This window comes from Molothrus ater, chromosome 16 (assembly GCF_012460135.2).
Source record: "Molothrus ater isolate BHLD 08-10-18 breed brown headed cowbird chromosome 16, BPBGC_Mater_1.1, whole genome shotgun sequence".
Taxonomy (NCBI): Eukaryota; Metazoa; Chordata; class Aves; order Passeriformes; family Icteridae; genus Molothrus; species Molothrus ater.
Genome location: NC_050493.2, coordinates 14,523,158 through 14,536,439, shown reverse-complemented (window position 1 = coordinate 14,536,439; position 13,282 = coordinate 14,523,158). Strand labels below are relative to the sequence as shown.

The 13,282-nt window shown below is 47.4% G+C and overlaps 1 protein-coding gene across 1 annotated transcript in view; it reads right to left on the bottom strand.

Moving 5' to 3' along the window:
• DNAAF8 (dynein axonemal assembly factor 8) overlaps positions 1–13,282 on the bottom strand; it is a 99,580-nt gene that overhangs the window by 49,260 nt on the left and 37,038 nt on the right. Inside the window, exons 14-15 of the mRNA XM_054516600.1 lie at positions 3,617–3,733; positions 1,168–1,312 (exon numbers count right to left, since the gene is read on the bottom strand). Of these exons, the coding sequence (XP_054372575.1) occupies positions 1,168–1,312; positions 3,617–3,733 (262 nt within the window). The remainder of the gene's footprint in view (positions 1–1,167; positions 1,313–3,616; positions 3,734–13,282) is intronic.

Genomic DNA, 13,282 nt, shown 5'->3' with positions numbered 1-13,282 from the left:
GAAGGAAGGAAGGAAGGAAGGAAGGAAGGAAGGAAGGAAGGAAGGAAGGAAGGAAGGAAGGAAGGAAGGAAGGAAGGAAGGAAGGAAGGAAGGAAGGAAGGAAGGAAGGAAGGAAGGAAGGAAGGAAGGAAGGAAGGAAGGAAGGAAGGAAGGAAGGAAGGAAGGAAGGAAGGAAGGAAGGAAGGAAGGAAGGAAGGAAGGAAGGAAGGAAGGAAGGAAGGAAGGAAGGAAGGAAGGAAGGAAGGAAGGAAGGAAGGAAGGAAGGAAGGAAGGAAGGAAGGAAGGAAGGAAGGAAGGAAGGAAGGAAGGAAGGAAGGAAGGAAGGAAGGAAGGAAGGAAGGAAGGAAGGAAGGAAGGAAGGAAGGAAGGAAGGAAGGAAGGAAGGAAGGAAGGAAGGAAGGAAGGAAGGAAGGAAGGAAGGAAGGAAGGAAGGAAGGAAGGAAGGAAGGAAGGAAGGAAGGAAGGAAGGAAGGAAGGAAGGAAGGAAGGAAGGAAGGAAGGAAGGAAGGAAGGAAGGAAGGAAGGAAGGAAGGAAGGAAGGAAGGAAGGAAGGAAGGAAGGAAGGAAGGAAGGAAGGAAGGAAGGAAGGAAGGAAGGAAGGAAGGAAGGAAGGAAGGAAGGAAGGAAGGAAGGAAGGAAGGAAGGAAGGAAGGAAGGAAGGAAGGAAGGAAGGAAGGAAGGAAGGAAGGAAGGAAGGAAGGAAGGAAGGAAGGAAGGAAGGAAGGAAGGAAGGAAGGAAGGAAGGAAGGAAGGAAGGAAGGAAGGAAGGAAGGAAGGAAGGAAGGAAGGAAGGAAGGAAGGAAGGAAGGAAGGAAGGAAGGAAGGAAGGAAGGAAGGAAGGAAGGAAGGAAGGAAGGAAGGAAGGAAGGAAGGAAGGAAGGAAGGAAGGAAGGAAGGAAGGAAGGAAGGAAGGAAGGAAGGAAGGAAGGAAGGAAGGAAGGAAGGAAGGAAGGAAGGAAGGAAGGAAGGAAGGAAGGAAGGAAGGAAGGAAGGAAGGAAGGAAGGAAGGAAGGAAGGAAGGAAGGAAGGGTCAAAGCTATTCTATCATTTCTTTTGGGAAAGATAGAGGAACTGATAAAGCAACCCTCATGCAAATCTGACTCTGATCACCCTTCACCCCAGTGCAGGTACAGACCAGGGAAGCTCTGGAGGAGAGGCAGAGCCCACCTGAGCTGGAGAGCAGCAGCTCCTGGCCGGGGTAGAGCAGGCGGAGGCCGCAGACATCCAGCCCAGAGCCCAGCAGCAGCCTCAGAGTGTGATGGGTCTCCAGGGGGCTTTGGAAGAGAGCCTCAAACAGCAGCACCATGGCAACCTGGACAGCCAGAGAAAAACATGGAAAAAGCAGGGAAATGGTCCCAAGGCCAGCAGAAGCTCAGAGGTGCAGCCCTGCTGCTCACCTGTAGTTCCCAGGATGGATCTGCACTGCCAGAGCTACAGAGAGGCCTGGCTTTGGTTTGTGTTTATGTGCAGCTCACACATGAGGCTCTTGGCTTTGGGCTAAATCACAACTATCAAGAATTATACTTTAATCTATTTCTGATGATATAACTTTGCCATTTGTCACATAAACCTACTAGTGAAAAACTGCAAGGCCTCTAGGGCAGAGCCCACAGTGCATCCCTTCTGCTGTTCACTTTGTGCAGCACCATTTGCCCATCTTTGGATGATTAAATAATAATAGACCAACTGGTTGTGTCTCTATACCTTTAACAGCACCAAAGTCAACACTAAAAAAACATCAAAAGGCAAACACATCACTGGTACTGTCCCAGATTTACATTTCAGAGTCTTCTGTACCAGCCTAATCCATTTCAGCCCATCCTGGCAAGTAGGAAGACTCACACCAACACATTCTGAATGTTTATACCCAAAAGGGAAGCAAATTATTATTATTTTTCCCATCAGAGAAACAAATTGTTTTAAAAAGCAAGGGCTTTACAACAGGGAGTTGTGTGGTTCTGTGGATAATAAATTGTCTAGCTGGGGATCAGACAAGGTGATTTTCTGGCCCCAAATTTGAGCATGGTTCTCCTGGATGTTGAACAGCTCAAGGATTTCCCCAGCTCAAGGTTTATGGCTGCAGCAAACACCAAATGAATCCATCACCACTGGACACTTGAAATGAAATGCTACTGCCCCATAAAGACATTATGAGGCTTTGCCATCATGATAAATGAAGATAGAAATTTACTCAAATCATATAAAAGTGGTCTAATTAGGAATAAAAGCTCCATTTCTTTATGTTTGTCTAGCTGAAGCTCTCCTGCTATTAACCCAGTGCTCACAGCAGCCAGTAAGGAAGAATTTTCCTGTGGCTGCTCTGAGTCCCTGGGGCTGCCTGGGCTTGGGGCCAGCTGTGATAACAGAGCCATCTAGCACAGGGAAGCCTCAGCAAGTGCCAGTGTCCCCTTCCCCAGGAGCCTGGCACTTGGCCTGGCTCTCCATTGCACATTGGCTCAGTTGTGCCCAGCCTGAGTGATCTCAGAGATCACCAGAGATCACCCTGGGCTTCCTGCCTTGGCCTTGTCACTGGGGGCTCCCACTGCAGGGCTGTGCCCAGTTCTGGGGACACCAACACAAGAGAGATGTTGGCTTGTTGGAACCAGTCCAGGGGAGCCCATGGAGATGCCCCAAGGGCTGACCCCAGGCTGGGAGAGCTGGGGGTGCTCACCTGGAGAGGAGAAGGCTCCAGGGACACCTCAGAGCCCCTTGCAGGGCCTAAAGGGGCTCCAGGAGAGCTGGAGAGGGACTGGGGACAAGGCCTGGAGGGACAGGACACAGGGAATGGCTCCCACTGCCAGAGGGCAGGGATGGATGGGACATTGGGAATTAGGAATTGTTCCCTGTGAGGGTGGGCAGGCCCTGGCACAGGGTGCCCAGAGCAGCTGGGGCTGCCCCTGGATCCCTGGCAGTGCCCAAGGCCAGGCTGGGCAGGGCTGGGAGCAGCCTGGGACAGTGGGAGGTGTCCTTGCCATGGCAGGGGTGGCACTGGTGGCTTTGAGGCCTCTCCAACCCAAAGCAGTCTGTGGCTCTGTGACTCTGGGCTGATCCCTGTTAGTGCTGCTGGCCCTGCCCTGCTCTTCTCAATAAGAACTCATTTCACATGGATGAGGCCTGAACATTTTGTGCTGCACTCCTCACCAAGAGCTAATTGAAATCACTTTAACCTTCTCTTCTCCTGGGGTAGAGTCAGTACAAATACTTCCTACTTGTTCATACCACACACAGTTACTCAAGGTCAGGCAGTACCAGAACCTTCAAAAATTTCTTGGAATGTTTCTGAGTTTAATCAAAGTTGTGCTGTTTACTCACTTACAGTCAAGTGGTTTCAGGTTATCAAAAGTTTGTCTACTCTTACAAATTTGCACCTGGTTGGTAGCAATTTCTCCAACCTACACATTTCAAAGTTTAATCTTCTGTGGCTCAGAGCAATCAGCACATCAATACTGATGACATAAAATACTCTGCTGATATATTTAGGTCTGAGTGAAAAATACTTCAAGATCAGTATTTGTATCAAAGCCCTAGATTGAAATATTCCAGGGCACTTAATTGTCTCCCAGTGTCCCCCCTGAGCCCCAGGGGAGGAAGGAGGGGGTTGTTTGTTGTTCTTTACCTCGATGTCTGTGTCTCTGCAAGCCTCCATGGCACTGCTGTCAGGGAAGTGTTTGTCATCACTCTCAACTGTCTGCCAGTAAAATCCCTTTGGCACTGCAAACGCCTTCTCCACAGCCTGAAATGCACAAAGCACAGCTCTCACTTCCATGTTGCCTTGGTCCCTTAAAATAAAGCAGGAAAATCAGGATCTTGTGGCCACAGAGCACATGAGGATGCAGCTGGTGGATTAAACTCAGCCCAGTGTTGTTAATTTATGGAATTTACTTTCTTCCAACTATTCTAGTAGCTCCATTTAAGTGATATCCCAAGAATATGAATCTGCAACTGCTTCCCAAGAGCCTGAGCATTCCCAGGGTCCAACCCAACACACAGAGCACCCACAGACATCACCAGGAGCTGCATCCATCAGCTGAGACCTCGATTCTCCACGACTGTGCTGAGCACTCAGCTGAAAAGGCCTTTGTGAAAGCAATGCTCTAATTACCCAATCAAATGGAAGGGTAGGGAAGGGATTGCATGAATTTCTACATGCCTGTAGCCAAAATGGCACATTTCTCCTGTGCTCATGTCACCACAAGTGACACATATCTGTTAGCCTCATCGTGCCACATCCTCATGGATAGGCAAAAATCTGGCATTTAGGTCACAGCTCCACACAAGCACAGCATTTCCCAGGCTCAGCACCTTATTTTGTTTTTCATCCATTTTCTGGGCAGCCAAGCAAGCAACTTGTACAAGTGCAAGGGTAAGGATGTGTCACTCAGGAGAGGAGAATGTGCTGTGACTGCATGCTCTGTAAGCAAGGCCACAGTCCAGGGACAAAGGCAACCCTTGAAAGTCACATTTGTCAGCTTCTGGTTAGAACATTCCAGAAATACAGATGCATTTAGGCAGAGTTCACAGTGGGCAGGAATCATTCCAGGGATCAAAAAAAAAAATAGTCACTTTTAAAACACAGGCTCAGGTGTAACTCAAAGAAGCTTCACTACTTTTAAAGGCTCTACTTTGATTTACTGCAGGTGTTAATTTGTCCTCAGCTTATGTGGACTGACCTTTTCAAAAACAGAAAAAGAAATTAATTTTCAACATGGTCTCATCAGGACTTTTATGGTGGAGAGAAAAGGGGCTAACTCTGCATGGAGAAGCATCCACTCTGCATTATGAGCTCCATATAATGCCCTTTAATTGTGTCATCACCTGAGAGATTTCAGGCGTGCTGCTTGGCAAATGATAGGCACTTCAGAGCATTCCACAAATGTTTCAAAGTAACAACCAGAAAATGAAATTCATTTGAATATTAAAGCCCCTCTGACAACTGCCTTTCCACTTCAGTAACCTTTTGTGTTGTCTCCTTCCTCTGTTTCCTGTGCTTCATGAGATATTTGCCTGAAATCAGAACTGGGGATTTCACTTTTCACCCTGTTTCAGTCAAATCAACTGCACCAAACCAAGGGCTTTGGCATCTCCCAGTGGATCTGTGCATTCTGTCCTGCAATGCATCAATCCCCAGCCTCCACTGCTGACATTACACTTGGTTGCTGTGGAAAATATCATCAGAGGAAAAGCAGATTTAAGGAAAGGGATCTTCCCCATTCCCAGTGCATGATGCCAGCTCCCATCTGCAGCAGTGGCACAGTGCAGTGAGCCCAGACAAGCCCTACAGAGTGGGAATGCAGCAAAATCCCAATTTTCTATTTCTTCCAGCTGTTCCTTGAACAAACCTCCTGTCAATGAATGCTCCAGAAGGAAAAGAAGAGACAAATGTGCTCAAACCAGCACCAGCCTCTATTTCCATAGAAACCTGCAGGATAATCATCCAACTCCAGGGCACAGGGTGGAAAATCCAAGGCAAAAATCCAAGGGGAATCCAGGGTGGAAATCCAGGCTGGAAAATCCAAGGGGAATCCAGAGTGGAAATCCAGGCTGGAAAATCCAAGGGTAAAATCCAAGGGGATTCCAGGGTGGAAATCCAGGCTGGAAAATCCAAAGAAAATCCAGGCTGGAAAATCCAAGGGGATTCCAGGTGGAAATCCAGGCTGGAAAATCCAAGGAAAATCCAGGCTGGAAAATCCAAGGGGAAAATCCAAGGGGAATCCAGGGTGGAAATCCAGGCTGGAAAATCCAAGGAAAATCCAGGGAGGAAAATCCAGGGGGAATCCAGGCTGGAAATACAGGCTGGAAAATCCAAGGGGAGCACCCTGGTGTAAGCTGTGGATCCATGGTGGTCCCAGGATGCTGTTCCAAGGCCACAGCAGGGCTGTGACCACACAAGGGAAGCAAGGCCTGTGGGAATTGTTGCTGTCATCTGTCACATCTGTTTTTCAACAGCCAACCTGAATAGGAGTTCACAAGCCAACAGAAAACAGAGCTTGAAAAGTTTTATTTCTCCCAGAAAATCCTTCTCCTCATGAATCAGAAAACAGACAGGTGGCTGCAGGATGAGCACCCTGCTTTGTCCAGCCTGGCTACAACATCCCAGTGGAGAGCTCCTGACACAGCCTTCCTGTGCCATCAGCAGGAAAAAACAGGCAGAAAGTCACTTTCCCTGTGAGGTAGGAGAGAATTGCACGGAGCCACTTGTTCTAATACTGAGCTGAGCCCTTTTGGACACAAAAAGAGAGGGAGACCCTCTGCAGGAGCCTTCTCCTACTGAAAGAATTTGGACACTATTTCTGTTTATGATACTTTGATGCTACTTTTAATGTTCCACAAGAGGGTGGGTGTGAGAATTTCACCTCAGGGCTGGTTCCTGTCACTCCTCCAACATCACAGCAGCTGTAAATCCTTTCCCAAGCCTGTGGAAGCATCAGCTCTGAGTGCTGAGCTGTCCCCTGGTGGGAGGAGAGGAGACTCCCCAAGCCCTCAGAATGGTGAAGAGGCAGCCCAGCCTTTGATCCCTACCTGAAAACACCTCTCCAGTGAGGCTCTGAGCCCTGTACCAACCTCCCATCTCCTGGGAAAAGCCTCCTCCCAGGGAGGAAGGCTCCCTGCACTCAGCCACAGCAGCTGCACAGCCCCAGGGATGCTCTGACTTCTGCTGTGACAGGTTTCAAAGCCCAGACTCATGAACCATAACCATCCCCATGTGTGTCTCCAGGGCTCCTTACAGCACTGACATCCTCTCCATCCACACTGCCATGATCAGGGTGAGCAGGGAGGGAGGGCACATCCATAAACTCCTGGTTTTAGTTATTCCTTTTTGCCAATTTATCCTTATTTGGTTTGGGTGACAAATTCCAGCTTCTGCCACCTTAAGACACTGGAAAAGACCACTTTGTGCCACAGCTAGGATTGAACACCCACCAGTTTTTCCAAAAGCATTTAAAAGAAACCCCAAGCTCCTGCTTTGGTTCAGATAATATTACCCAGATGAAGGCAGACAGTTCTGGGAAGGGAAGGAAACTCACAGGAGAACAAAAATGTGCAGTAAAATCCTCAGCAGAAAGAAGAACAAGCACATTTCAGAGGAGACTGGAGCTGCAGCAAAGCCATGAATATTTAACTGTCACACAGAAATATGACCAAGCCTGTGATCCCCTCTTTGTGCTTCCAGTGTTTTCTGTTCCCATCTCTGACAACAAAGGAAGAGCTTTTGCTGTCAGGTGATCTGAGAGAGTCTTCTGAGTTGCAAGGAGTCTTCCAGGCTGTTCCCAGTCCCAGCAGGAAAACAGAAACTGCAGGAAGCATCCCCATGTACTCCACAATCTCATCTCACACACAAGGCAAAGTTCTGCTCAGCCATTATCTCTGTGAGACAACAGCAAACCCCTCAGAGAAGGATGCTGCACTTGTAGTCAGTCCCTGCAGAGCCAGGGGGGAGCTCTGTGCTCAGGTAACCTCTCCCTGCCAGCCCTGCTCAGCACATCAGGACCAGCAGAGAAAGCACTTCCCTCTCTCTCTCTCTCACTCAGCAAGGCTCATGTGTGATGGCATTCACCAGATCCTGCCCCTGAATGAGGCACATCACTCTCAAACTCTCTCCTCTCCCTGCTGCCCTGTGCAGGAGCAGAATTTTCCTGGTAGAACCCAGATGAACACAATGCTGAGTGTGTTCCCTGCACATCTTCCCTCCCCACTGTGCATGTTCTCTTCAGATGGCTGCAGAATTTAGTACAGGTTGCCAGACATATTAATTATTTTATCATTTACCAGGTACTAGTATTTAAATTTCATTTTATGCATCCATTTTTTTTATTTTGACTTTTTTTGTCAAATAATTAAACCATATATCCCTACGTTATCTAAATCATCTGTCATCAATACACTTTCAATTAACCTTCCTCTATATTTCCTAGTACCAAAAACAATAACCAACTGTCATCATCACTCCACAACCACCCCCAAACAAACATAGAACTAACCCCCCCAAAAAAACCAAACAAAAATACAAACCATGATGATAAATCATCAACCAATCACCCAGCAAATTCTATGTTCTTGTAGCTTATAAAAAGCATGACAAGTGGAGGCACCACAGGCAGCAAAAAGTCTGGGATAGAGAGGGCTCAGCAAGGAAGACAGACAGTTCACTGGATTTCAAGCAGTTTGAAATGGATCTCACTTCCCCTTGCTCCCCTTCTGGATTGGGGAGATCTTAAACCACAGAAAACAGAATGAGAGAGCAGCTCCCAGCCTTTGTGGCCAGCAGCACCAATGGCAAAGCTCAGCAGCTTGAGAGTTCTTTAAAGCTGCTCTTTTCAGGAATAATGAGTGATGGACACAATCTAAATGTGAGCTGTCAAATTTTAGGAAGAATGAAAATCTCTAATGTTTTATTCCTCTCCAAGCTGTGCCTTCATCTTTGTGCCAGCTGTGGGAGACATCAGTGTAGTCCTTCCTCCTAAAGCTTAGGGGGGTTTATTTACAAATGCCAGTGGCTGCCTGAACTCCTGGCTCCATGAAAATAAATGCCAGACTGCAGCAGGATTCAGCCAGGGCCAAGATGTCACCTTCTGCCTCCTGAAGATACAGCCATTCTGGGCTGCAGCTATGGATTATTTTCTATAAAAGTAAATAGATGAAGTGCCAGGACAAACATTTCTCCCCCAAACAAGCCTTATCCATGTGGAATCTCCAGCCAGATGTGCTCTCACCCAAGCTGCTGGTACAATGTGAGCTGGCTGCACTGCACACTCAGGCTGCCAGCCAGGCAAGACCTGAGCCTTTTCACAGACTCAGATAAAGAGAAGACACAGGCAAGGTCTGAAAGCAGAGGGCAGGATGAGCCTGTCCTTTTGAAGCTCCTGCTTGGCAGCTTCAGCCTGGATGTACCAGAGCTGAGTGCTGGCTCCATGGCTGGCACTGCCAGTGCTGCAGGACTCATCCTGCCACCTCTGCTTTGGGTGAGCCTGTTGGGGAAGATGAAACAGGAAAGCCTTATAAATATGATTGCCTGCAAAAGATTTTGAGAATATGGAAACTATAAGTGAGATTGAAATGAAAGTAAGCTTTGAGATAACTCAGTTACTGAACAATGGGAAAACAATGGCATGGCCAGCTGAAGGTGATCCCCTTTTGATGGAACAGCACCCTCTGCTTGCAGACAGCTCCAAGGGTCAGAGCAGACCCTACAGCTTGGCAGAAGGGCCCCAAAGAGGAGTTTATAGGGTTTAAAATGTAACACAGTGTGGTAATGTGATGATTCTTATAGGCTGTATGTAAATGCTATAGGATTTGTATCTTGTACTAGATTGGTTAGTGAGAATTGGAATATTCAACACAGAAGAAGATTTATTGTATTGGAACGGGAACCTCGCTCTCTTAGCTCTTGCCTCTTGCCCTGTTTATTCTCTTACCCCTTTTACTCTCTTATGCTTTTATGCTCTTACCCTCTCATCCTCTCTGCCCCTCTCTTCTCTCAGGCCTGCTCTGAGCTGTGGCTGCAGCTCCCAGCAGGGCCCTGCCCCAGGCCCTTTGCAATGAACCCCAAGTTCCTGACCTGGCTGCAGAGATCTCTGTGTCCATCCCAACCATGCTACCCCCAACACTCTTACATGAGCCCATGTGGAGGAGCTGTCCTGGGTGTTTTATCCCTCCCTAATGCCCAGTTCAGCTGCACAACAATCAGATCTTTCAAGCTTTGGAGAAGGAAAGCACAGCCCTGGGCTGTGAACTGAAGCTGGGAGCTCACAGCAATGTGGGGAATTAAATCTGGGAGCTGAGCAAATTCTCCAGGGAGGTCAGGCAGCATTTCCATCCCAAAACATGGCCCAGCTTGGGTGCTGCTCACACAGCATGAAATGAGAGAGAACACATGGGGCAATAACCCCAAATCAAACCATAACTGCCCCAGCACAGGCACAGACCCACAGCAAAGCCCAGTGGCTACAGCTGGGGATGTGTGAAAGGCAGTGCCCACACAGCCACTGCAGAGCTGGGGGAAAAGCTGATGTGGTGATGAGCAGCAGCTCCCTGAGCAAGCCTCCCTCAGCACTGAAATTAAAAGTTGTTACAGCAAAAGACAGTGGAAGATGCTGAAGGCAACTCAGCAGGGCCAAGGCCATGGTGCTTGTCAATGAAATAATGTCACAGCACTCAGAGCCCAGAGAGCTCAGTGTTCTCACTGAGCTCATCTCAAACACAGACTCACAGAGCTGAAAGATCCTCTGCAAGTGCCTCCCACTGCCTCTTCAGAGGCTGCACACAGAGCTTGGGAATCTCAGCTCCAAACCTGTGCCTCAAGTGCACAGAGCAACAAGTGCTGCATCTGGGGCTGCTTTCTTTTCTTTGGGGATTTCAAATTCCAGCAGCAATGGTCAGCTCTTCATGTATCCAACATGGTTATTTCAGAATGTGAAATAAAGTGTGCAACTTTCAAAGCTTCTGTGTGTGAGAGCTCCTATGGCAACACAATTAACATCAACTCCAGCAGGCAAAGCCCAGAAATCTGAAATTCCACATGAAAGAACTGCTCTACTTTCTGCCAGCCCCCTGCCACACATCAGCCTTGCTGTTAGGTCAGTCTTGTGCTGCTGGGCATTTTCAGCAGGCCTGGGTTACAATACTGGGGCAAATTCAGCTCCCTGGATCCAGTTCTGGGATTCTTATCTACAACTAGCCAGGGAAAAAAAAAAAAAATGGAGCTTTGCTTAAGCAAAAAGTAAGGAGGAAACTTTGTGTAGACCTGCCCTTAATCACTGCTATTTGAAAAACCCACACAAACTTTGTGCCAGAGCAGGGAAGCTACTAAAGGAGCAGCACGAGGGGAACTGATCATCAGGAGGTGCAACAAAATCAATTTTCTGGGACTTAAAGTAAAAAATCTCCTTCATCTTGACTTGGGGATGTCTGTGGACAGAGGAGGAGGGATGGAGGTTCCCGTTCTTCCTTAAAAGCTCCCTGGAAATGCTGCTGTGCCCTGACTCCTCTGTCCTGGCAGGCACCTGCACAGGCTGGGATTTCAAGGAGATGCTCTGGAAGATGACCACCAAAAGCTGAACCTTTTGGGCAAATGTCCCAATGTCCAGAAGAACTGAGGGAGAGGAAGAGAACTCCAGCATGGACCAAAGAGGCTGAGGAAAAGCAGCATCAACACTTGGTCTGTGTGTGCTGTCTGTATCCCTAAGGTGAGTGCTTGCATCCTGAGGCTTAGCAGCAGAAGTACTTTTATTTTATGCTAAAATGAAGAAATCCTCTTTCTGCTGACAGGGGACCTTGCAGTTAGCAGCTTCCACAGGGATGGTGTCACTCCCAGCCCAAGCTGGGCTTTAATGACTGCATTGTGAGCTGCTGCTCCTATCAGCAGTGAATTGCTGTAGGTTAATGGGCTCATTGCACAGCACTCATAAAAATGCCTCCAAAACCAGCACAGGCAAAGCAATCTGTTTGAGGTCCAGAACAGGCAGAAAATCCAGCAGACAAATTGACTGAAAACAAGACATTGGCTCATGCACTAACAAACAAAAAGCATAAAGGTTATTACAATTACTGCTGGCAATTGCTCCCCAGATCACACACAGAGCTGCTCAGTACACAACAGCTTCCCTCTGTCTCCATTTCTACCCATTTTTTTCCACCATCCTGCCAGGATTTCTCTCTCAGACTCTGATCTACCTGGAACAAAAGCAGGGATTCACTCACTGCATGCTCCTCCACCACGTGGGCACAGCTTCTTTGGCTGCTTAGTTTTGTACACACTGCCTCAAAACAAATACAAATGTACAAAGAGCAAAGCATGGATCACTGGCCTTGTACCAAACCTTCAGACCAAAGAAGTTAAAAGGAGATGATACTGAGTTCTGTATGCAGCACTTTTTGGTTGTATTTTAATGACACTTGGGAACATTCTCAGTTGGTAGCACTTTGCAAAGCTCCAGGGCAGACATCAGGGTGAGCTGCTGCCTGCTGAGAGAGTGGCTCATTGAGCCCTGCTTTGGAAATCAGCCTTGCTGCCTAACCAGCTATGAAAATGTGGCTGTTCCACCCTGGCAGTGTCCAAGGCCAGGCTGGGCAGGGCTTGGAGCAGCCTGGGACAGTGGGAGGTGTCCCTGCCATAGCAGGGGTGGAACAGGATGGGCTTTAAGGTCCCTCCCAACCCAAACCATGCTGTGATTCCATAGCTCTGTGAAAAAGCCACAACACATCGTGGTCTCAGCCTCACTCAGGCCTGGGGGGCACAGAGCACTTGAACTTGGGAAGAGAATGTGGTTTTTAAACTGACATCATGTTTTCCATGGCATCAAGGCAAAGATCCACCCCCAGAAAGTGCCTGCTATCTTGCTGTTCAATTCCTAATGATTTATAATTCCTCTAATAAGGGATTTGCATAAAAGCCCTGGCTGTTTTAAATGCTGCCTTATTTTATGCCTTAAAAGCATGGAGCAGATTTATCTTTTACGAGTAGTCAGACTCTTTATGGCTCTTGCTTCTGCTTGAAAGCCACAGTGACTGCAAATCAACAACACTAAGCCTCCTTTTCCTGCACACAAGTGGGATAAACCTTTAGGCAAATTGCTAAGTGCACTGCTAAACCCCTAAGCTTTCATGGCATTGATTCTCACAGAGTCATGGTAATCCCCAAATCTGGGTGAAATGGCAGAAAAGTTCTCATGCTACATCATTTTCAAAATTAAAACTTCATTGTGAACAAGAATTGCAGGCTTTGCCATTCCCTGGAATTGTGTCTCAAGGGTTTTGTTCATCTACAAATACTGGGAAAATACCACAATTGGCCAAAGGCTGGTGCTGCTGTGGGAAAGAAATAAACAAAAGATTCCCTCAAAAGGTATAGAAATCAGGTCATATTCAGTGCTGCTTTGAAAACCCACCCTAAATATTTACACCAAGGTAGGAAAGGCTGGTAAAGGGCTAAAAGCAACATTGGGTGCCCTCAAGGAATAAATTCCTCCAATTAGTATAAGGAATTCTTGTAACATTTCATTGGTGGAATATTTGTTGTGGAGCACTTGCTAATCTGACAGAAGTGAAAGGTTAATTATTATTCTGCTTCTGGACAGCAGTGAGTGCTCCTGCAGACATTTCCAGGCAGGCAAGAGATTGGAAGCACTTGATCTGGAGAGGTGCTGTGTCCTTGGAGCTCACTTCCCTGAAAATCCACAGATATTAAAATCACAGAACTGAATCACAGAATATTCTAATATTAGAAACATTTGTTTTCAAACTCCGTTTAAATCCTTTGCTAAAGCAATGAGAATATCTGTTAACA